Source organism: Sminthopsis crassicaudata, chromosome 3 (genome assembly GCF_048593235.1).
Source record: "Sminthopsis crassicaudata isolate SCR6 chromosome 3, ASM4859323v1, whole genome shotgun sequence".
NCBI lineage: Eukaryota > Metazoa > Chordata > Mammalia > Dasyuromorphia > Dasyuridae > Sminthopsis > Sminthopsis crassicaudata.
The window spans coordinates 279,265,245-279,289,527 of NC_133619.1; the positions used below are offsets into that span (position 1 = coordinate 279,265,245).

A 24,283-nucleotide genomic window follows, 5' to 3' on the forward strand; every position below is an offset into this window, starting at 1 on the left:
ATCATTTTATTAATTCAAAGGGAAATTTATATATCTCAGACATAGCAGAAAAAATGCTACTTTGTATTACTGATGATGTTTTTCTGTGAATATTTTTGAAGATTCCAGGAACTTACATTTCTGTGACACTAGTCCTGGTTGGGCTACAATGATGTTGGATATTTTTGAACTTTTATGCCAGTGATAGGATTGCTAAATGATGGAGAAACTTGGTGACAGTAATGATATCATTCTCTGCTTTTTCTACTTGCTATGTTCAACAAATATATATTAGTGTTTTCAGAAATCATCTTACAGTAACTTTCTATGGTCTGTTGACTTTCCTCTTTCCTGTCTGTTAGCTTCTTTATACTTATCTTTTCTGAATTTTCAATTATATCATACTCATTAAACATGGAGTATCCCTCAAAGCTCTATCCAGAACTCTCTTCTTTTTCTCCTCCTTTTACTTTCTCACTTACTGATTCCATTAGTTCCTATGGCTTTATTTATTATCTATACTGATTCCAGAATTCTATTACCAGCTTGCTATCTCCTGAACTCTAGTTCTGCTCTAACAATTGCCTTTTGGACATCTGGAACTGGATTTCTTTTAGGCATCTCAAATTCAATACACTGAAAAGAGAAATAATTATCTCTCTTCTTTTGAACATATTGTTGAGAGCACTACTATTCTTCCAATGACTTCGCCTTGCAACCTCATCATTATACTCATCTGCTGTCAGCTGCTTCACATATACAGTATATTGTCCAGTCTCATAATTTCTATCTCTATGACATTTCTTGCCTCCGTTCCCTTCCCTTCTGAAGCAGCAATGCTAGTACAGGTCATCATCTCTTCCTACCTAGATAATTACAGTAGCCTCCTAATTGGTTTCCCTGTCTGATGTCTCTTCCCATTCCAATCCACCATCCACCCAAAAGGCAAAATGATGAAGCAGAGATCGATCGTGTCACTCCTCTCTATACTTCAGTAGTATCCTGTAAACTTCAGGATCACAAATAAAATTCTCTGTCTGCTTGATATTTAAATTTCTTCACAACCTGGTTCCTTTCTATCTTTCTAGTCACCTTATATTATTCTTTCCTACATTCTCTGCTAATCATACTGGCTCATTTGCTCTTCCTTACATGTGACATTCTACTTCCGTGTTTCAGTACAGACTGTCTATCATTCTTGAAATGTTCTTTCTCTTCACTTATATCTCTTATAGTTCTTGGTATCCTTCAAGGCTTAGTTTAGCTACTCTTTTTTGCTAGTCTCTTTACCCTTTCCTCCAAGCTGGTAGAAATATCTTTTCTAAGATCACTTTCTATTTACTCTTTACATTTCTTGTCTATATCTGTTTACATGTTGTTTTCCACAATTGAACATAAGCCTTTTTTTTTTTTTTATTTTTATTTACCAAATGTGCATGGGTAATTTTACAACACTGACAATTGCCAAACCTTTGAACATAAGCTTTTTGAGTGCAGTATTCTTTTTTCCAGTAATAATAAAATAAAAAATATTTTAACTTAATACATTTAATAATAATAATAATAAAATTTAATAATAATATGCCAGTAATAATAAAATAATTAAAATAAAATATTCTTCCAGTAATACTTTAGTATTAATGCTTAGAATAGGGTCAGAATATTGCAAATGTTTTATTTACTGATTGGAATTTATTCCCACATTTAAATATCTGGCTTTATATTTCTTCTTAGGTTCATTTGACATAGATTATCAAGGGAAGTTACCTATCACTATAAAACCAAGTAGTGGAATTGTGGAACCTAAGTCATCAACAAATATTAAAGTTTATATATGTATAGATGAGCCTGGAATTGTTAATGAGTTTGCAAAGTGAGTAAATTGTAATTTCATTAATTATAAAAAAGCTCTGCTATCATGCTTTAGTCTGTTATCTTAAGCTGTATATCTATATTTGCCTCTTTTGGTCATTCCTCTGCCCTATCTGGTCTTTTGGAAGCATTCAAGTGCAGTGAGAATTAAGAGATTGTATTCACAGCAGGTTTCCCAAAGTGGCTCATACTTTTTTGACTATGGTGGGACTGAAATCTGTAATCCTGAGTTACTGTGGTTCAGTGGGGGAAAGGAGGGGAAAGTATCACCAGATATATAAGGGGCAGATTGATAGGTGGCTCAAGCAGAGGTTCTCAAACTATGGCCCGCGGGCCAGATGCAGCCCGCTGAGGACGTTTATGTGGCCCACCAGGTTATGGCAAATGGGTTGAGGGGCCGAGACAGAGTGTGAGTTTTTGTTTTTACTATAGTGCGGCCTCCAACAGTCTGAGGGACAGTGAACTGGCCCCCTATTTAAAAAGTCTGAGGACCACTGGGAGTACTAACTTAGAGTCAAGAAGACCTGAGATCACATTCTGGTTGAGACATTTTTGAGTGTGTGATTGGGCAAAACACTGAACCCCTTTCACCTGTTTTCCCATCTGGAAAATAAGGCTGGCAGCTAGGTGGTGAACTGGAGAAGGAAATGGCAAAGCAGTCCAGTATATTTGCTAAGAAAATGGGGCTGAAAGTCACATATGATTTTTAATATGATTGAAAATAACTGAATAATAACAATGATAGGAAACTACAATAACAATGATAGCAAACTACCTTACAGGGTTGTTATGAGAATTAAATGAAATAGAACTTATAAAGAGTTTTGCAAACCACATAAGTATTCTTATAGTTATGGTTATTACATAAGAGGCCTCTCAATGTATTCGTTAGGTGTCCCAGTTTCCACTGAGGATTTTACAGGGAAGACCCTTGATTGTAGAAGCATGCTTACTCAGGGGAGGTGGATGGAAGATCCTTGTTTTTATCTCAGGCGGAAGTACTTTGCTACTTGATTTCTTCTTATAATTACCCTCTGTGACTAATGAAGAAAACAGATAATGTCTGGAAATTTAGAGTAGAATATTGGGAACTAAACAAATTTTTTATGCTCATTAGAGAGGACTATTCTTAACCTTGTCAATATAATAGATTAGGGAAACTAAACCCAGGTTATTGATTTTCTCAGTGCCATTTCCTCTTTTTATGTGTCTGAGATTAAGCAGCAACAGTTTGTTTTAACTGCATAGGGATTCATAAGAACTTCACTATCATTCCTCAGAATTACTTGCATCCTCCATATTACCTTTATTTGGTGGGCAGAAGTCTGAAAGTTTGAGGACATTGATATCCTTTCACCAATATGTCAATGATGTAGTATTGATTAAGTCAGATAAGACTGTGGTAGCAGAGGCTAGTTTAAAATAACTAATATAAATGATGGTTCATATTATAGATAAGGGATGGGAAATCAACCCAAAGCAAATTCAGCATTCAGCCACTCAGTTAAGTTTTGGGGAACACTCTAGATGGAGAAAACCTAGCTAATTCCAAATGTGGTCTATAATAATCTACTGAAATCACCTCACGTTAAAAAGCATACAATTCTTAATTAATTTTGAATAAAGTATTATTCCACTTCATTTTTATGTTTACCCCAGCAATTGAAAATCCTGACATCCTTTCAGAGCAATAAGGCTCTAAAACCTTTAGAACACCATTTCCCATGCTGTGAAAATTTTATGCCTCAGAGATCTAGGAAGCCAAACCAAAAATTCAAGCTCTATATCCAGGGACAACTTCACTGCTCCCTTAAAGTGAAACAGGTGCCACTCCTAAAAATACTTTGTTAAAATGTTGGTAAACTCCACCTCCTTCCTTTCTTTTATTAACTACCTTAATAATCATCACGAAAATGATTGTGAGGTACTAAAGTGGTAGCAAAATTAGAATCCAAATATAGAAAGTTTGAAACATTTTCTCCTAAGTGATTGAACATAAGCTTTGTAAGAAGAGTAATGATATTGAATGAAGCCAAATGATGGGAATAGAGTTCAGGGCAGAGAGAGGAAAATGAGGGGGTTTGGTTGAATTTGATGGCACATACCTCAAATTCCTCCTACTAGTAAAAGTGTAAGCTTCTGAATGGCTTGAGCTTGCAAGAGTTCTGAAGTTCAATAGGGTTGAAGTCTTTTGGGAATCTGAATTAAGTTTGTGACAAATATGACAAGCCACTGGAAACTGGTTTGGGTGTTGGGGCATGGCAACCGCTGCTTAAGGTGGGAAATAACCATCAAAAAAGAACAGCACAAACATTTTGTATTGATCAGCCCCGGAGCTTTTGCTTTGGTACAGAGTTTTTTCCCTTATAAAGAAAGAGACAAGGTTGGAATTCAGTAGTTTATTAAGCAATATTTGTTTCATTGGTCTCTAACATCATATGGAATATCTTTTTTATTCTGATACTTGGTAGTCAAATAAAGTATATTTTGGTGCTTCCACTTATAAAAATTAATAAAATCTGTTTTAAATTTATTTTTACTAGAGTGAGTTTGCAGGGTGGCAAAGAAACAATTTTGAATATTGAAGCTTCTGTTGTTCAACAAATTATTGAACTGTTAGATATAACTGGAGAAAAAAGCTTGAACTGTATTCAATTTGGAACTATTTTCTTTGGAACATCAAAGATTGAGCATGCAATTCTGTATAATAACAGTCCTGAACATATGAGTTGGGTAGCAGTGATGGAACATGAAACAGTTGGAGAAGAATTGGTAAATTAGCTGAATAGCTAAAATAAGTTTTAATATGGTTTGAAAGTATTTATTAGTCTTTACCAAAATTAGGACAAATCATTTAATTTTTGAAATACTTAAGTTGTTTTTGCTAATTTAGTTTATTTCACTATCATTATCTCCTGGGAGTAACCTTTAGAGAAGCAGTACTTTAAACAAAATAATGATATAAATGTAGATCTCTCACTTCTATTCTTCCTTCTCTTCATGGACCTTTATTTTATACTTGCAAGTTGAGATCCCTTGAGGGAAAGGCTATCAAGTTCAAAGTACACTGAAGACTAATTTTAAGGTATGTGTATACATAAACAATATGTAATTATGTGCATACACAGATGAACAAGCAAGTGAACAATTCTATTTCATAAACCATAGCTTTTTAGCAATTCTTGTGGACCGGTTCTCCTAAAGCTATTGTTTATAAGTCCCCATTTACCTTCAAAGCAAAGGCTATTCCTGAAGAAGTATAATAAGAACCATAACCACAAACCATCCTCTCAATATACCTTAGGCTCCTCTTCTATAAACCTAGCCTTGATCATTATCACATAATTAATAAGAGGGTAAAGATGAAGGGACCACAAGTGGCCAAGGTAGCTCATATCTCCAGCACTACAACAATGCATAATAAGGATATTTTCTCTTCCTTGATAACCTTAGTTTGTTCCCCCTGTATATAGAGTTTCTTATGGTGTGTAACTCTTGGGTTCTGTGGACCTGTTTCTTTCTACAACTCAGCTACACTCTTCAGCAAAATTCACTTTTTACCCAATTTTCCTCTTAGAAACTGGCTTGGTTTTTAAAAGCAGATATGAATGGCTATTCACCTTTTAATTATATCAGATTTGTTTAAAGAACTCTCTGCTTCCTAAGGGATTAATGAAGTATAAATACTTCTTAATTATAAAGAATAAATGCTTCTATAAATGCTTCCTTTAAAACCGTGAAATCTTAGTGTTATCTGTCCTGTAATTAAATTAGTGTAAATTAATCCTGTAATTTTATCAAGTGAACTGGAGGGAGCTCACCTGATTTAGGATCTCCTACTCAATCTTCACCCCCCCCCCACTAGACAATTTGAGAGTATGTATATATATGCACATTTATATATTTGAGAATATGTATATATATGTATATATATATATATGTGTGTGTTTGTATATGTGTATGTGGATTTATCTATTTATTTTCTGTACATGCATATGTATATGCACATACACTGAGGAACAAAAGTTAAACAATTTTAGTTTTTCCTTGACTGCAGATTTTAGTAATTTTTATTCTCATCTATTTTCTTGCAGGAAGATTTATTCTTTTAATTTTACAATATGCCTACTTTTGACCCCAATATTTATAATTTATGAATATTTAAAGAAATGAAACAATGTATTAATTGTCTTATACACTGTAGAGCTATAGTAGTGACTCTATGATATATCATGGAAACTTTTATTTTTTTTTAACTGTTTTTATTTTGGTTTTATATTTCAGGGTACGAATCTTGAACAAAGAATAGATGGCACTTTACATGATTTACTCTACATAAGTAAAATAAGAAACATAGATGTTACCACTTTTATTGCTTGTATTCCCAATGAAGGAATTTTATTACCTTATGAAAAGGCAGTAATTACATTTTGCTTTAGTCCAGAGTAAGTATGTACAGATACCCTTGTAATAGAAATATTGTTAATTGTATTAGAAAAGTTGTTAGTAATACATTCATCAAATTAATTTTAATATTTTCTCATAACAAAAAGGCAAAGAAAGAATGTCTTTATTGACATTTGTTATGTACTTAAAATTTTAAATTTAACATTTCTTAGGTCATATTTATTGAAAGTGAAATTCTATTTATATCTATATTTTTCTAGTGCACATAAAATGATTCAATATATTATTAGTTTTTAAGTGAAATCTCCAAAATTATGTTACATTCCAGTTAATAGGATGAAATTGTACATTCGGAATGCTGGGTATGGATAAGAGGATCTGGCCCCACATTCTTGATTCTGAGCTGAGTCAGATGATGAGAAGCAAAGTAAACTAACACAGGTTTCCCTCATCCCCAACCTTACCTTTATAGAGCCAACTATTGGATTCTCTTTGACAGAGAACTCTGCAGATAAAAGCTACCCAAAAGGTAGACTTATACATAAAATATACATTCCTTAGTTTGATATATAAAATTTTTTCCACAATGTGGCTCCAATTTACCTTTCTAGTGATATTGCCCAATACTTCATAAGTTCTAGTTGATCTACTGGTTTACTATTTTCCAGATGACATTCCTTATCTTGCCACTATGCACTTGTACAAACCATTCTTTGTATCTGGAATGAGCTCTTTCCTTGTCTTTGCCTTTTAAAATTTATATCTTCTTCCAAAGCCCAAGTTAGAAGTGTTTTTTTTTTCATCTTATGAAGTGTTGCCTCATCCCTTAATAGTTAATGTTCTTTTCCTCCTCTCATTTTTCTACAGCACTTTGATCTCTGTCTTCCACCTTTACTTCCTACTTTGTTATACATCCCCATATGTGTTGTATTTCCCATCACTGCTATCACCATGAAGTTTTGTTTTTGCCTTTTTATTCCTGTGCCTTATTATAGTGTCTTGAACATTACATGTTTATTTTGGTTATTTCAAGTGAAGTATATGGTTGGAGCCTTTTCACATGCTGGTAGAAATGCACTGACTTTCAGAATTTACAGTAAGGGAGAGTTAAAAAAATTCTTTGTATTAATTTAATTTGTTCATTTAGGAAAGCATGCTAACATAGACAATGCTATGTTGTCTAATTACAAGTCCCTACCTTACTTTTTTGAAGAGTGACTTGAAAATTTTTTCTGTTACCTTGAACACTTCTAGAACCTCTGATCAAAAGTTTTCTTGGTCATATGATCAAAATGCCTTTTAATAACCTTAGCAGATGTTTTTCAGCAAACAACCTTCTATTTTCAATGTAATGAAAATCATAACTTTCTTCAAAGAATATTACAAACTTCTATACATTTACAATATCACATAATATTCTAAATTGTTACACATTTATAGAATCACCAGGACAAATACTCACAAATGAATGGACTTCTTTATGTTCTTTTCATCACAGTATATTGGCTGAGTTTAAGAAACTAGAATGTATTGTGTTAGTATAACTATTCCATGGATAAGCTTACTAAAAGATGTTGCTAAAATGTTTTTGATTATTAAATTTTGTTTAACTTTTCAAAATTTGTCCCAGCATTTTTATTACATTTTGAATTCCAAGCTGTTTCCTTCCCTCCCTCGCAATTCTATATTAGAGAAGGCCATTATTTGACATAGATATTTGTGTCCACGCATTCAATAAATGCATCCAAATATCATTTCTTTCTTTGGAGGTAGATAGCATCTTCCTTTATAGGTACTTTGTAGATTGAGTATTTACATTTTTCAGAATACTTTAGCCATTCACAGTTACTTTGAACAATATTGGTATTACTATATACAAAGTTCTATTGGTTCTGCTTGTTTCATTCTTCATTATTTCATGGAAGTATTTCCATGTTTTTCTAAAATCGACCTGTCCGTCATTTCTTTTAGCATAGTAATATTCCATCACAATCATATACAACAACTTATTCAGCCATTCCCCATTGATGGGCATTCCCTCAGTTTCTAATTTTTTTTTCCTACTACAAAGAGAACTATAAATATTTTAGAATCTTTGTTTCTTTTCCTTTTTCTCTGTTCATTGATAAACAGGTCAAAGGTTTTATAACTCTTAAAGTTTAATTCTACTTTGCTTGCCAAAATAGTTAGATTAATTCACAGTTCCACCTATATAGTATGTTAAATAAGTGCCCCAACATTTGTCTTCCAACATAGTGTAGTCCTACATTTGTCATTTTCTCCTATCATTTTAGCCAATCCGATAGGTATGACATGATATCTTAAAGATGTTTTATTTTGCATTGCTCCAATCAATGATTTAGAATATTTTTCATATGGATATAGATTTGTTACATTATAAATTTATCATATAATTATAACATAAATATGATTATTATATCAATTTTACATTATGTAATGTAGAAACCTATTATGTATCCTAATTTATAATATAATTATAATAAAGAAAGAAAGTGCTTTGATTTCTTTTTCCAAAAACTTTGTTCATGTCCTTTGATCATTTATTATTTGGGAAATAGACTCATATTTTTTTAATAAATTTGACAAATTTCTCTATACATTGTGATATGAGGCCTTTAAAAATTGTGTACAACTCCTTTCCCTATTTTCTGCTTTTCTTCTAATCTATTTGTACAGAGTTTTAATATAATGTATTATCTAAATTTACATCTAACATTGCACTCTTATCTTTTATATAATCCATAAATTATTTCCATATGCATAAATCTGATAGACTTAGATGTTTCATGCTCTTATCTCAGAGTTTTAACTAAGAAATACTAAAGTTGGAGTTTGGGATGAATAGCTTAAAATTGATATAAATTTTCTCTGTACTCTAATTGAAACATAATCCTATCAATTTTCATAGACTGTATGATAATGGTAAGAAGTATGCTGATTTGTCCCACAGACAAGACTATGCTCTATTTTTGAGATTTGAGGCAATACAAAGTAAAGATTCTTTTCTGAAAGCCAAAGAAAAAAAAGTTACTAAAAGTAAGTGTAAAAGACAAATACCAGGTATATGTAATAGTTGAAAAGATAAAAATTTGCAAACATAGAATAATACAACAAAATTTTAAGTGTTCAATACTAAAATATTTACAGAACTGCTCAAAACAAAGTACATCTTGTATGAAAAAATTAATTTTAGATTATTTTTTATATTCTTTGATGGGGGAAATTTAATTCTTCATGGTAGATTACCACGTTAATGATATACTACACAAAAATAGTGGTTAGCATTAGGAAACTTGGATCATAATAATAATAGTATTAACTTACATTTCTATAGTGTTCTAAAGTGCATAAAAAGCTTTCTGCACAACAGTTTGGGTAAGTATTTTGGGTATTGTTATTCCTATTTTCAAATGAGGAAATTGAGACAAAGAAAGGAAGAGCAATGTGCTCTGGGAATCACAAATTGTAAACTCATCTTTTAGTAGCTTCAAGTCTGATTGTGAGTGTGTGTGTGTGTGTGTGTGTGTGTGTGTGTGTGTGTGTGTGTGTGAAGTCTGGAATTCTTTCCAGCAAGTCGCACAGTTTCTTTTTCTGTTCTAGTTTTCTATTATGAATTGGCAGTCTGTTCTGACATTATTTGATTGTTGAGATAGTCTACATATACACAGGGTAAGAGTTGCCAAGACAGAAATAAGAGCAGTTAGAAAAGAGACATGAATCTATCATAAGGCTTTAGTGGGAAAACTCATCCTATATATTACATTATGGGAGCCTGCACTTACAATGTTGTTATGATAGTAAAATATGAGTAGCAATTAGAACTAGTTGAAATTGAAATACATTCAAGCAAAAGAAGTTTGGAAGATACTGCCAGTCTGGATGAAGAGTAAAGTCTAGGAAGAAGATAGGTACTATACAATTGGGCCCAGGAGATGGGGATAAGGGAGGAAGAATATAGATTCTAGAAGGATAAAATCAATGAGAATAGCAAAAATGAATCCTGATTTGAAGACAGAAATTGCTATTTTCCATTTTGTCTAGGGCCTCTTGAGTATGTTTGGCTCTGGGGTCACAAATGATTGTAGTAAGAAGAAAGTCAGAGGTCTACATGTCAATCTGGTCTCTCACTGGAGGAAAGACAGAAATACTAGTCTTATCTCTTAGTGAGTTTCACTTAGGGGAACAATACCTAATCATACCGGGCCTGGAAGTTTTGTGTCTTCTCCAATGGCATTAGTTAAGAAATGGGGAGTCTCTTTTAGGTGCCATAGGTGTTTCCCTCCACACAAACTTCCAAATTATATGTGTAACCATTCCAGTGATGTATTGGTGCTTCACAGAATCTTTTGTTAATTTAGTAAAGGTTTTGAATGTCATCTGAATTCACAAGATCTTTTAAATGCTCAGAAGTTTTATTGTCTTTTACAGGTCATCACAAAGTGGAGTTAGCAATCACAGGCTCAGGACTACCTGTCTTATTAAATTTTGACCCAGGAAAAATTCTTAAATTTGAACCTTGTTTTATGGGTCAACGTTCAGAGATTTTGTGCAATATACAAAATCATTCCAAGTTACTTCCTATAGAATTCAGCTTCCACAAAGTAGCTCATTTTAAAATTACTCCAGAAAGAGGCAAAATACCTGAAGAAGGTAATCAGGTAATACAATTGACCTTTCCTTTCAAATTGACTTTAAAACATATATAGGTAAGAAATATTCTGTTCATCATTTAAAAATGTAATTGTTCTCCTTCATTTATTATTTTTGCTCTCTCATGATCTTAGATATATAGCTACTTTTTCCATGTTACTCATCATTCACTGAAATTTTTATAGCAATGTACTCAAGGCACTCTGCTAGTCACAAAAAGAAATACAAAGAGGAATAGTATAGTAGATGACCGTCAAGTAAGAGTGTGTTGGAACCCAGCTTGAAAAGTTGGGACTGAAATTTTCAGTGTTAGCATTTACATCTTAGAAATCATCAGTAAATGTTAACAATTCAGGCATTGACTTTCTATATTTATTCTATATTTAAGAAAGTAATGGAGAAAATATTAATAGTTCAGGTAAAACTTAAAAGTTTATAGAGGGTACATTTGTGGGAAGTGAAAGGCATGAGCCAGTTAAATCTTTACCAGTATACCATTGCCTTTAGTTATTTACAATGTAAATAATACAATATATTATTAATTAATTATATTAAAATGGATTGGTTGATTAATAGGACAGTTAGATTCACAATATACAGAAAATAACAAAGTAAGTCAGTGTTTGATAAACACAACCTAGTTACTGTCAAATCTTGACAAGCATTGTAAAATGGTCCATTAAAAATTAAATTTGACCAAGAACTCTTACCAAGTTAAAGCCCCAAATCGTTATGTTATTTACAAATAAAAGATCACATGTAAACATCTTATAGGAGTTATGAAGAAATTACATTTCAGGTTTAAAAGTAAAGCAGTAATATAGTTCATATCTATATAACACAAACCAGGTGAAAAATCTTTGCAACAACTTTCTCTAATAAAAACCTCATTTTCAACAATATAAGGAACTGATTCAAATTTATGGGGAAAAGAATCTTTCCAGACTAGATAGTCAAATGATATGAGCAGAAAGTTTTTAAAGAAGAAGTCATGATATTAGTAATTTTACAAAAAATTATAGATTGCTAATAATTAGGGCACAAATTATAGTAATTTTGAAGTTTCACCTCAAAACCTGTCTGACTGGTAACAACAAAAGAGGAAAATGACAAATGTTAGAGGGACTGTGGGAAAACACATATATTAATGTACTATTGGTGTAGCTCTGAATTTAATTCAGCTGTTTTGGAAAGCAATTTGAAACCAAGTTCAAGAAGTTATCAAAAATGTATCCTTTAACCTAGTAATACCACTGTTAAACTTATTTCAAAGAAGTTTAACAAAAGAGGAAAATAGTCTATATGTCCTATATTGTATTTAACATATACTTTGACATATTTAACATGTATGGGACTACCTGCCATCTAGGGAAGGGGGTGGAGAGAAGGAAGGAGGGGAAAAGTTGAAACAGAAGTTTTTGCAAGGGTTAATGTTGAAAAATTACCCATGCATATGTTTTGTATATAAAAAGCTATAATAAAATATATTTTAAAAGATTCTATATGTACAAAAATAGCTCTCCTTATGATAATTAAAAATGGGGAATTAAAGAAATTATTTTGCTGAGGCATTTGGGGTTGTGATTTGTCCAGGGTCACACATCCAGGAAGTATTAAGTGTCTGAGGCCAGATTTGAACTTAGATCCTCCTGACTTTAGGGCTGGTGCTCTATGCATTGCACCAACTAGCTGCCTTGAATGCAACATGTTATTAAGAAATGATGAAGTGGACAATTTCATAGAAAGTTGAAGAGATTTATTTGAGCTGATGCAGAATGAAATGAACAATTTATAAAATCATGACAGCATTAAAGAGAAAAACAACTCTGAAAGCCCTTCAACCTCTGTTAATAACATGATGAACTATAAATATAAAAGAATGAAGATGGAATAAAGCAGAAACCTCCTGACAGGTGATAAAATGAAAGTACTTTTTGGATATAGTTAATATGAGAATTTGTTTTGCTGGATTAAGTACTATGTATTGCTGTAATCATTCATTAACTTATTTATTTTAATAGGGAAAGGGTAGTGAGAAAGAGAATAATTTTAAAAAGAAAAATGATATACAAATCTTATTTTCTTTTATGGCAGAGATAATAAGTTGGTGAATAGTGTAAGTGTACTTTACCTACCTTTTTTTTTTCAAAGCATTTGATACAATCTTCATGCTGTTTTTGTGGGAAAGGTTTCATTTAGAAGTTAGCACAGTTAGATGTACTTGAAATTAGTTGAATGATGATTCAAAGAATAGTCAAACTGATGCTTTAATGTCAATTTGAGAGAATGTTTTTAGTGAAATACCTTAAGAGACACAATGCTGGTAAATATTTGTATTGATGATGTAATATTTAGGCACAAATGGCATGTCTATATATACATATATATATGCGTGTGTGTGTGTGTGTGTGTGTGTGTGTGTGTGTGTGTGTGTGTGTGTATGGCAGAAAACTAGGAGGGATAACTAATTTATTAGATGATAAGAGTTAGGATGCAAAAAGGTCTTGATTGGCTAGACCACTGAGTCAAACCTAAGTAATGTAATTCAATAGCAACAAATGTCTTATACTTGGGTTCAAAAACCTGATTTCACAAACACCAAGTGGGAAAAGATATAATTAGATGAAAGTGTGTCTGCAAATGTTTTAGTTGGGGAATGCTAGTCAAAATGTAACATAGAATGCTACTGCAATTCTAGGATGCATTAAGAGGAACAGTTTCCAGGTGTAGGGAGCTGATAATTCCTCTATCTACCTTGATCATGTATGAGAGCATCATTGGAGGAAACATTAATTTTGAGGAGATTGTTGATCCACACATCCAACTCTACATTAATACCTACATTTGCCACATTCAAAACAAAAGTTAAATCTTTCCACTGCCCTTTTCTCTTCTTGTTGACAATTCAGAGATTTGCAATCTTAGACAGTTCCACCATCTGTGATTCTTTTTTTTTTTTTTAACTCAGTTCCCAAGTCTTAATGATCACATGTCTATAATCACTTTCCCTATCTGTTTCACTTCTATCCTTTTAAGCTGTTAATGCTTCACTCTAGCATTGAAATCCTATCATAATTAGGCTGTCCTTCCAGACTTTTTCCCTTCATATATTGTTCATTTCTGACAAGTTAGCCTACTTACTGAACTTATCATTCCATCATCTATCTCTATGCTTCCATAAATACTATTCCTCATGTCTGGAATGCACACTTTCCTCACCTCATTCTTGCTTCAACACTGTGCTGAAGTCCTATGTCCTACACGAAGACTTTCCTACTCTTCCTAATTTGTCTATACTTTTTCTTCCAATTATTGTAGCTTTACCTTTCTATTTATATGTTGCACCCTGACATACAATGGAAACCTTTTGAGGATAGAAATTATTATTATTTTTTTTTTTTTAATTTTGGATTTGTAAACCCAAGGTACATCAGAATGCCATATACATTGTAGATGGAAAATGTTTGATTAATTATAGTGGGTCTATTACTTCTTGAAGATCATCTATAGAGTTTTTACAAGTGTCTTAAAGGCAAGGAATCAAGAGTATGTATATTTTGTGTAAGAAAATTTATCATTGCCACAGTGAAGCAATCTTTCTTTACATTTCACAGGAAAAACCTCTTTTTTGTTGTCCTTTTATTATTAAATATATGTTTCACTATCTTTTCTTTCAGAATGTGCTCTTTTCATTTGTGCCACATCAACTAGGCATATTTAAAGTAAAGCAATTAATGGATATACTTGGTTTTGTGGCAGAAGATGATTTACTATCAGTGAAAGTGAAACCTTTTTACCAAATAGAGTTAAATTTTACTAGTATCTGCAAACCTACAACTAAGAGAATTGAAATGAAAATCATTCCAGGGTATGCTACTGAGAAAGCGTATGAAATATTTTAGCAGTAATTTAATAAATTTTTAACATGTATAAATCAAATTCTTTTTTTGCATTTGCAAATAAAATTATAAAACAGATTCAAATAAATAGACATACATAAGAGATTTTCTTTTTTTTGGGGGGGGGAAATTTTGGTGCAGATAAAGCTCCTTTCAATATTGGTTTTTTTTTTTTTTTAACTATTGTTACTTCCAGTTGCTGGGAAATGTGAAGTAGTTAGGAGTTAGGAGAATTGGGGAAGGGGTCAAAGGTTTTTATTATGTGGCTTAAGTCTTCGGGTTAAGAGTCTAAGAGGCTTCCTTTATCCTTTGTGACAGAAAATATAGTTAACATTTTCTATAATTAGGGCTGAGACTGAGTAAGCCTTTGTGAATGAGAAGCAATCATAAGCAATAGTTCAGAGGAGCAAGGGAAGATTCAATTATAATAGTATATTACTGAGCTTTTATAAAACTATAAAAGTATTTTTTTTCTTTAAATTTCTTGACAAGTGGAGTCTGAGAACCCATTTTAGGATCTATGAAAGGAAGGTCTTTTAATCATGAAGTTAAATCATGAGTGCTTTCTAAAATATTTGAAGGATTTATCCTAAATTTGATTTTAATAACTTATTAAACATCAGTGGGAAACTACAATAGCACATTTAAATTAGAAGACTATTGATCTTACATTTTTTAAATGTCCTTTTAAGGTCTAACACCTTTGATTACTAATGTCACTGGACAGTATGTTGGGGATGAAAAAGGAGAGTACAAAAAACTTTGCACCAGTAGCAATGCTGAAATCAAACTTAACATCCATCCATGATCATGGAGTAAGTGAGCACTTGAAGAAAGATGCACTGATTGCCTTTCCTAATGACCGATGTGCTAGCATCAGGTCTGGACATCCTCGTGAGGAATTCAGGTATTATGTTGATGACATTTAAACATGTAAAAAAATAACAAATTTCAAAGTCATTTTAATGCAATTTGAATTAAGTACAGTCATAAAGTAGAATTTTCATTTTAAAATAAAATTAAGGAATAGCTAGGTGGCGCAGCGGATAGCGCATCAGCCCTGAAGTCAGGGGGACCTAAGTTCAAATCTGGTCTCAGACACTTAACCTCTTCTAGTTGTGTGATCCTGGGCAAGTCACTTAACCCCAATTGCCTTAGCCAAAAAAAATTAAAATATTTTTGGATGTGAATTTTAGGAAAACAGATATCTATTTAGACATTGTTGTATAGACAATTCTTGCTTTACAAAAAATTGCATTGCACAGATTTGACTTTTCTAAAGAAACAAATCCACATTGCACTTCTAATTTAAAAAATGTGCAAGATTTCAGATGTGCAAGAAGCTGGAGAGGCTGCTAATGTCGATATTGAAGCAGGAAAAAAAAACTTCCCAGAATTCCTGCAAAAATTAATAGATGAAGGTCCCTAAATGCTGGAGCAAATATTTAATGTCCTATTTTACCAAAGAATGCCATTTTGAACCCAAGAAAAAAAAACTTACTGGCATAAAGCTTTGAAAAATAGACTTATTCTTTTGCTTCAAAAGAATGCATCTGGGAGTTGTAAATTAAATCCTTTTTGTGTACACCACTTAAAAAGTCCCAGAGCATTGAAAGGAATCAGCAGGAGAACGCTATTCTACCTGAGTATCATTTCATTACCCTTAAGGTATGGATAGCTCTTATCATTTTAAAGGAATGGCTCAGCTGCAGCTTCATTCCTAAGAAGTTTTCTAATGATAATTACATTCCTTTCAAAATTCTATTTCTTTTGGATAATAGCAAAAGTTAGCCTTCCCAGCTGGATGATTTTAATAAAAATGTAAAAATGGCCCACCTTCCCCCTACTTAAAAATACCTAGAGATGTAGGATGTGTTCAGGGAAAACTAGTATCTCTGGGGTGAGGGTGCCAGAACCTTTACAGAGCTGCCTTCCACCTTTGGTGTCTACCTAATTCACCTCTCACCTGTGGCTCCCAGAAGCTGTAGCATGCACAGTGGCCACACTCCCAGGCAGTTTGACTAATGCAAAGTAAAGGTTATTTAAGGGATTATAACTTAAGGGGTTACCTATAATGGTTAAGGGGGATGTCTACCCCAAGTATGTAAAGACTTCCCATGGCAGAACGGGCTGATAAAAACATTTTGTTCCCATGGCTATGAAGGCAGATGAAGCAAAGTGTTATGGAGCACTTTGAGCTTGGTTTGAAGTGCAAATAACAAAGTCATCTACTGGATCTCTTTATTACCATTATCTTGACTCTGTCCTGCCACTGGACAGTGGTGGCTTTGGAAGAGAGAACAAGGCTATCAATTTTATTCAACTCTGTCTCACTTAAATCCAATTTATTCATGTGTCAAAAGACATCACCATTCCATTTTACCATGGCTACCTATCTCAAAGCCCTGTGGCCATAGGTGAGTAAGAAAGAATCAGATGCAGATATACTGGGAGCCATAATCACAATCTACATATGGGTAGTATAGACCATAGGGTTATTTTCTTACTCTGAGCAACAGTGGGATTTAGTAGTCCCTTGGATGTCTGAACAACCTCTTAAAGATATCATTGCTTGCCTCCATGTATGAGGAAGGAACTAAAAAGGTGCCCTCCAAGTTGTCTGCTTACCTAACTCTGGCCTGATTACTGTGACTGGAAAGGATCCTATCTTATGATCAAGACAAATGTATAAAAATTTCAGAAGAGTTTATCCTGCTTACCATTGATAAATTTATAGACAACACAAAATCCTGGAGACTTGAAGGAGAACACCTCTTGTGAGAGAATTCAACAGGTATGGCATCCAAATAGCAATCCTTTGTGAAACAAGGCTGGCAGATAAAGGTCAGCTTACTGAAGTAAGAGTTGGATACACATTTTTCTGGAATGGCCACAGTGAAAGGGAGTATCATGAAGCTGGTATAGATTTTGCCATCAAAACTATTCTAGTGAACAAGGTCACATGCCTTTCAAAAGGAGTAAATGACAAGCTCATGACAATGGGATTGTCACTAGCAGGAAGATTCCATGCCACTCTCATCAGTGCCTGTGTTCCCACCATCATAAATTCTGATGAGGTAAAAAAAAAAGTTTTATGAAGTCTTGGAGACCCTTATCATCAATGTGTCAAAAGAGGACAAGCTCATAATTTTGGGTGACTTTTAATGCTAAAGGAAGCTCAGACTATCAGACATGGCAAGGAGTCCTTGGAAGGAATGGATTTGGAAATAGTAACAGCAATGATCATTTATTGTTGAAGACTTGTGTATCTCATGATCCTCTCATAACTAACACTGAATTCCATTGACCTAAACACAATAAAGCTTCATGGTTACACTTTTGCAGCAAACATTGGTATTTAATAGACTATGTGATTATAAGGAGAAGAGCAAACAATATGTGAGAGTGACCAAGACAATGTGTGGTACAGAGTGCTAGACTGATCATAGACTTATCCTTTCCAAGCTGAATATTCACATTCAACAAAAGTAGAGGTTCCATTGAAAAAAGACTACTAGAAGAATTGTCAACACATTAAAGTGTTTCTCTGAGGGGAAACTTTTGCCCACTTGGAGGGTTAGTTGAGCCAACACACATTTGGCAATAATGGAACAGAAAAGGAGTGGGCAGCTTTTAGATATTTGGTATATGGTATTGCACTTGCTTATCTGAATTAGAACACTCATAAACATCAAGGCTGGTTTGATGAAAATGATGGAGAAATTCAGAAGCTGCTAAATGAAAAAGGAGAACTCCATAGAGTTTACCAACAGAATAGTTCATCTATTTTTAAGAAGGTAACATTCAATTCTATCAAAAGTAAAGCATACTTGAAATTAGAGAGATGCAGGATTCTTGGCTTAGTAAAAAGGCAGATAAAATTCAGTTTTATGTTGATAGTAACAATCAAAATCATTTTTTATGCTGCACTGAAAACTATTTATGGGCCAAAGACTATGGTACTTCTTAGCTACTTAGTGCTGATAATACCATACTGATTAGTGATAAGTACATGATCCTAGAGAGATGAGCTGAACATTTCCATAAGGTTCTCAACAGACCATCATCAATCAATGCTGAAATTACTGATCTCAGAGTTGAAAGCTATTGATCTCCAAGTTGAAAGCTATTATCTCAAGTTGAAATCAGTCACTCCTTATCTGATGTTCCAACTAAAGAAAAGGTTTAAATGCCATTAGGCTACTTTTGTGTGATAAAGAACCAGGTGCTGATTGTATTCCAGACAAGATTTACAAGTTGAGGGGGGTCCATTGCCCAAACAAAAGCTGACTAAATTTTTCCAGGAATACAAATATGCCTCCATTGTCCATCTTTATAAAAATAAAGAGAATAGATTGTCCTGTGACAATCATGGTGGATATATGTGTGTATGTGTGTTTTTTGTAATCATTGTTTGCAAAATTCTTGCTATAGTCTTCCTTAATAGGCTGACCCTACCCTACAAAAAGATCATCTACTTGAGAGCTAGTGTGGCTGCAGAAGGGACTGAGGAACAGTTGATATGATGTTTACTGCCTGACAACTCCAGGAAAGATGCCAGGGGCAGACAGCAGTCTATATACAATGTTTGTAGATCTGACCCAGGCTTTTGATATTGTCAGTTGTGAGGGCTTATGGAAAATTATGGCAAAATTTGGTTGCAGAGAAGTTAATCAGTATATGTCATTTTCATGATGACATTCTTGCCTGGATTCTGGACAATGCTCTCGAGCTTTCCCAGTCACCAATGGAGTGAAACAAGGCTGTATTCTTGCTCCTATGCTTTTTAGCAAGATATTTTCAGTAATGTTGTCAAACTCCCTCAATGAGGACAAAATGAGGAATCAAAGTCAGCTACTATTCTGATGGTAAATTCTTCAACTTGAAAAGGCTACAAGCCAAAATGATGCTTGCAGCATTATTGTTTCATAGTATAGGATTGTGCACTCAATGTAGCCTCCAAAACTGAGATGCAACAAAGTATGGATCTCTATCAACACCAAGAAAACAAGTCCTCCCTCAACCAGTTCAATACCATCCATATGTAGAACTACCATTTTCAGGAAATGGTAAAGTTTTGAATGCTGTGGATAATTTATTTTACTTGGGCAGTATACATTCCAGGGATGTGCACATTGGTAAAGAGATTGGCAAAGCTAGCTCAGTGTTTGGGAGGTTCCATAGGAAAGCATGGGAGGGGAGAGGTATTCAACTGGCTACTAAAGTGACAGCCTACAGAGTTGTTGTGCTCATTGTTGTAAGCCTGTGAAACTTGGACAGTATGCCAGTGCCACACCAGGAAACTGAATTGCTTCCATTGAATTGTTTTAGGAAGATTCTGAAGACCACCTGGCAGGATAAGATACCAACACTGAGGTCCTATTTTTAACTAAAGTGCTAAGTATTCCAACTCTACTGCAGAGAGTACAACTCCATTGGGCTGGCCACATTGTTCAACTGCCAAATGTATGCTTGCCAAAAAAAATATTTTATGTAGAACTCACACAAAGCAAGAATTCAAAAATTGTCAGAAAAAGCAGTACAAAGAAACTTTTAAGGACTCTCTTAAAAACTTTAGAGTTGAGACATGGGAGACACTGGCACAGGACTGCCAAGCATGTTGTGCTCTCATCAAAGAATGTGTTCTGTTGTATGAGCAAAACAGAACTGAATCAGTTCGTATGTGAGATAAGCAAAATTAGAGAAGCCCCCTCAAATGTTCATAAAGGCTATTTGTGTCTGACTCTTGGCAGAGAACTCTGAATTTGTGTTGTCTGATTAGCCAGTCAAGTACACTCTAACATAATGATGTCATTCTGATCATCCTTAAGAACCAAGGATAACAATCATCATAACCTGTGAATTAGAGAATGACTGAGAATTTCAAGGGGTATTTTTCACCCACTGAATTTGCCCAGGAAACTGCAGCTTTGGATGTAGATAAAAACTTGAAATGGAGACATTTCTGGAAGTCCTATAATGTTGACCATGCTTTCCATAATATTGCTAAGTCAAGGGAAGGTATTAAAAAACATGTATGAAGAGAGTTTTGAGGGTGAAATGGAAAAGCATCCCAAATGGGACATGAAAAACATAATCTTGAATCTTTGTAGTTAGAAGTTTATTACTAATTCTTCATGCCCTAATGCAGATGGTGTTTTTTACACCCCCAGATGTGCTGTCCTAAAAAACCTAAGGCCTTGAGAACTTAATAAACATAAAGAAATACTGTCTTATTGCCATCTGGGAATGACACCCTTAGAGTGATAACTTTTGCCTCCTGTCGAGAATATAAATTCTTTTTATTATGACAAATGTTTCAAGAAACATTTTTGATTTCTCTCTCTTCTTTCTATAAATATGTGACTCTGAGAGCACTCATTATTGACCACTCCCATCTTGGTGTTGGGAGATCAATCCTGGCCAGTAATAAATGCTCTTAAAACTTCATTATTTTGGCTGCTCTCTCTCGTGTTTTCTTTCACCTGGGTACTTCAAGGGTTTGCCTAGGATTTTTCCTGATTGTGGATTTGGGAAAAATGAAACCATTGAAAAAGCAGTAACAAGACAGCAAAATTAGCACAAGAATTGGAGCTAGAAGTGGACAAGAATCATGTGGAGAAGTTGATTGAGTATCATAAAGACAAACTGTCAAATGAGGCTTAGTTTGAGTTGTTGATTGTAGAAGAAAGGGAAGTTTTGGAACCTGACACTGAACCAAAAAGATTCATAACATATTAATAGTTGGCAGAAGCATTTCGATATTTGAGAGAAAATTTTTTTTTTTATACTGAAAAAAGATGGGTCCAAATACTTCAAGATTTTAAGAGTTCAAAGACTAGTTGAGGATAATATTACTTCTTACTATCAGATAACAAGGAATAAAAGAGAGACACTCTCCAAACATTTCTTGATAAAAATAATGTTGTATGGGCATCCACCAGTATTATAAAGACAAGGTGCAGTGAGTGTGGAAGGACAACACATTATATATACTTATTAAATTTATTGTATATACTATGTTTACTTTATCATCAACATTGCCTTTCATTTCATTATTCTGTTTATTATCATGGTGCAATATTTAATATATTTGCATTTTATGATATATAAAAGTTTTATTTTGTTCATGCCTTTGTTATATAGGCTAAATAAAGTTTGAGTGGATGGGGTGAATTCACATTATATAAAAAAACTGCTTTAAGGTGAAGTCTGTAGAATAGTGTACTTACTTTAAGGTGTAGTCTGTAGAATAGTGTACTTATATAAAATGAGAACCGCCTCTTCTTACAAAGTGCCAATAATAACTCATATCATAGAGCATATTTATAAATTTATGAAACACTTGCTTAACACTAAACCCTATAAGATGGGTAGGATTTTCCAAAAGTTTTTTCTGCAGGGGACGTTTCTGAGAAGATAGAAGAATAGGTTGGTACTGGAGTAAGTCCAGATTTCTGCCACAAACAGAAAAGGTTTGTGCCTCAAGGGGAACATAAACTAGTGAAAAATGAAAAAAGACTTGGGGCAGAACAGGGATTCTCTAGGTATAGCCCAAGAAGATCTAAAAAAAAAATGATCCACAGCCTGGGATTAATCCTTGTGAAGTGCAAACACCCCCAGGCTAGCTCCACTGAAGCTCCAAGTGGGGAGCTGGGTGTGTTTGGAGCCTCATCAGGAACCACAGAAACTTTCACCTCTGGGACAGACAGGGTGTGAAGTTGGGGTATGAGTCCTGGAATATTGTTTGAACCTTCGCTGATTAAGAACAGGCCCAGCTGTGCTGCTGAGCCGAGGTCCTGGCTGAGAAGGAACTAGCCCATTGAGTGGGTGCAGAAGCAGTAGGGCAGGGATGCTGCTGATTGCAAGCCACTTGTAGGGGTGGGAGCTCTTGGATTGAGGTTCCAGGTCAGAGAGGATAGCTGAAGTGAAGTTTGAGGCACTATCCCTCCATCCCATGATTGGAGGTGCTTAAACTAATATTTATTTATTATTTTTAAAAAATGCTTACACTAATAACTTCTCATTTAAAATAAACTGAACAGGCAAAGAAGAAAGCACCCAACAGATAGAAATTTACTATGGGAATAGGGAAGACTAGGGTTCATCTTCATCTTCATAGGAGGATGCTGAACTAAAAAAAAGTTTCTATCTCAAAGAGTAACTTGAAATGGCTCCCTGACTAGCAACAATTTATAGAACTACTCAAAAAAAAATTTAAAAATCAAATAAAAGGCATTAAGGAAAAACTAAAAAAATCCAAGAAAAACAAGATTATTAAAAAAAAAGTTAACCAACTATAAAAGGAAAAAAATATCAAATATGAGACCAAGAAATAACAAAACAGATTATAAAGAATGAAAAAATAGAATGGAATGTGAAACATCTTATAAGAAAAACAACAGATCAGAAGAACAGATCAAAAAAGAGAAAATATAATAATAATTGTCCTGACTGAAAGCTGTGATCATAAGAAGAACCTTGACACAATAATGCAATAAATAATCTAAGAAAATTGTTTTGGAGTGATAGAACATGAGGGAAAAGTAGCAATAGAAAAAAATCTACCAATCGCCACTTCAACAAGACCCTCTATGAAAAACACATAGGAATATTATTGCCAAATTTTGAAACTCCTAGATCAAAGAGAAAATTTTTCAAAAATTAAAGAAAAAAATCAAATATATTGGAGCAATATTAGAATTGTATAGGACTTATCAGCAGCCACAATAAAAGACTACAGATCCTGAAATCATATTTACTGACAATTAAAAGAACTAGGCCTATGGCCAAAAATATCATAACCAGCAAATTATAATATTGAATGAGAAAAAATGGACATTCATTGAACTTGCAGATTTTCAGGATTTTCTATCCATCAAACCTGAACTTACTAGAAAATTCAACATATAAGAGGCAATATCAAAGATCAATTTCAAGGAACTCAACATGAACAAATTGTTTATTTTTTTCACATGGGAAATATAAACCATATGAGCCATCAACAATAGGATGGCCCAAAAGAAAGATTGGGGCAGAGTTAAGGTAAAAATAGTAATTATGTTATATAAATGAGGTGCAGAGGAAGAATAGACACAGAGGCAATAGAGGTGGAAGGAGGGCTCATAGTTCTGAAAACCTATTCACATTGGGAATGGGTTGAACAGGCAACACTAGGTGAGAAATATATAAATATATCACCCTCCAAAATGTGTAAATAAGTAAGGGGGAAGGGATAGATGGGCAAATGGGGAAGCTGAGGATGAGGGAAGAAGACAAGGGAGTGAACCATGGGTAAGGGGAGGTTAAGTGATAACAAGAAAAGTTTTGGAGCAGAATTAAAGCAAAAAGTCAACAGGGATAAGAAAGATATGTATGTGTGTAGGTAGGAGGGGTGGTATGTGTGTGTGTGTGTGTGTGTATCTTCACATATATACATAAATATATCCTTTCTT

The 24,283-nt window shown here is 33.8% G+C and overlaps 2 protein-coding genes across 2 annotated transcripts in view; both read left to right on the forward strand.

Moving 5' to 3' along the window:
• Positions 1–24,283, forward strand: part of LOC141561364 (cilia and flagella-associated protein 47-like) — a 63,255-nt gene that overhangs the window by 36,909 nt on the left and 2,063 nt on the right. The window contains exons 4-10 of the mRNA XM_074300853.1: positions 1,714–1,852; positions 4,395–4,623; positions 6,136–6,296; positions 9,188–9,315; positions 10,708–10,937; positions 14,607–14,797; positions 15,521–15,735. Coding sequence (XP_074156954.1) covers positions 1,714–1,852; positions 4,395–4,623; positions 6,136–6,296; positions 9,188–9,315; positions 10,708–10,937; positions 14,607–14,797; positions 15,521–15,542 — 1,100 coding nt within the window. The 3' untranslated portion in view covers positions 15,543–15,735. The remainder of the gene's footprint in view (positions 1–1,713; positions 1,853–4,394; positions 4,624–6,135; positions 6,297–9,187; positions 9,316–10,707; positions 10,938–14,606; positions 14,798–15,520; positions 15,736–24,283) is intronic.
• Positions 15,542–24,283, forward strand: part of CFAP47 (cilia and flagella associated protein 47) — a 781,966-nt gene continuing 773,224 nt past the window's right edge. The window contains exon 1 of the mRNA XM_074302067.1: positions 15,542–15,735. Coding sequence (XP_074158168.1) covers positions 15,542–15,735 — 194 coding nt within the window. The remainder of the gene's footprint in view (positions 15,736–24,283) is intronic.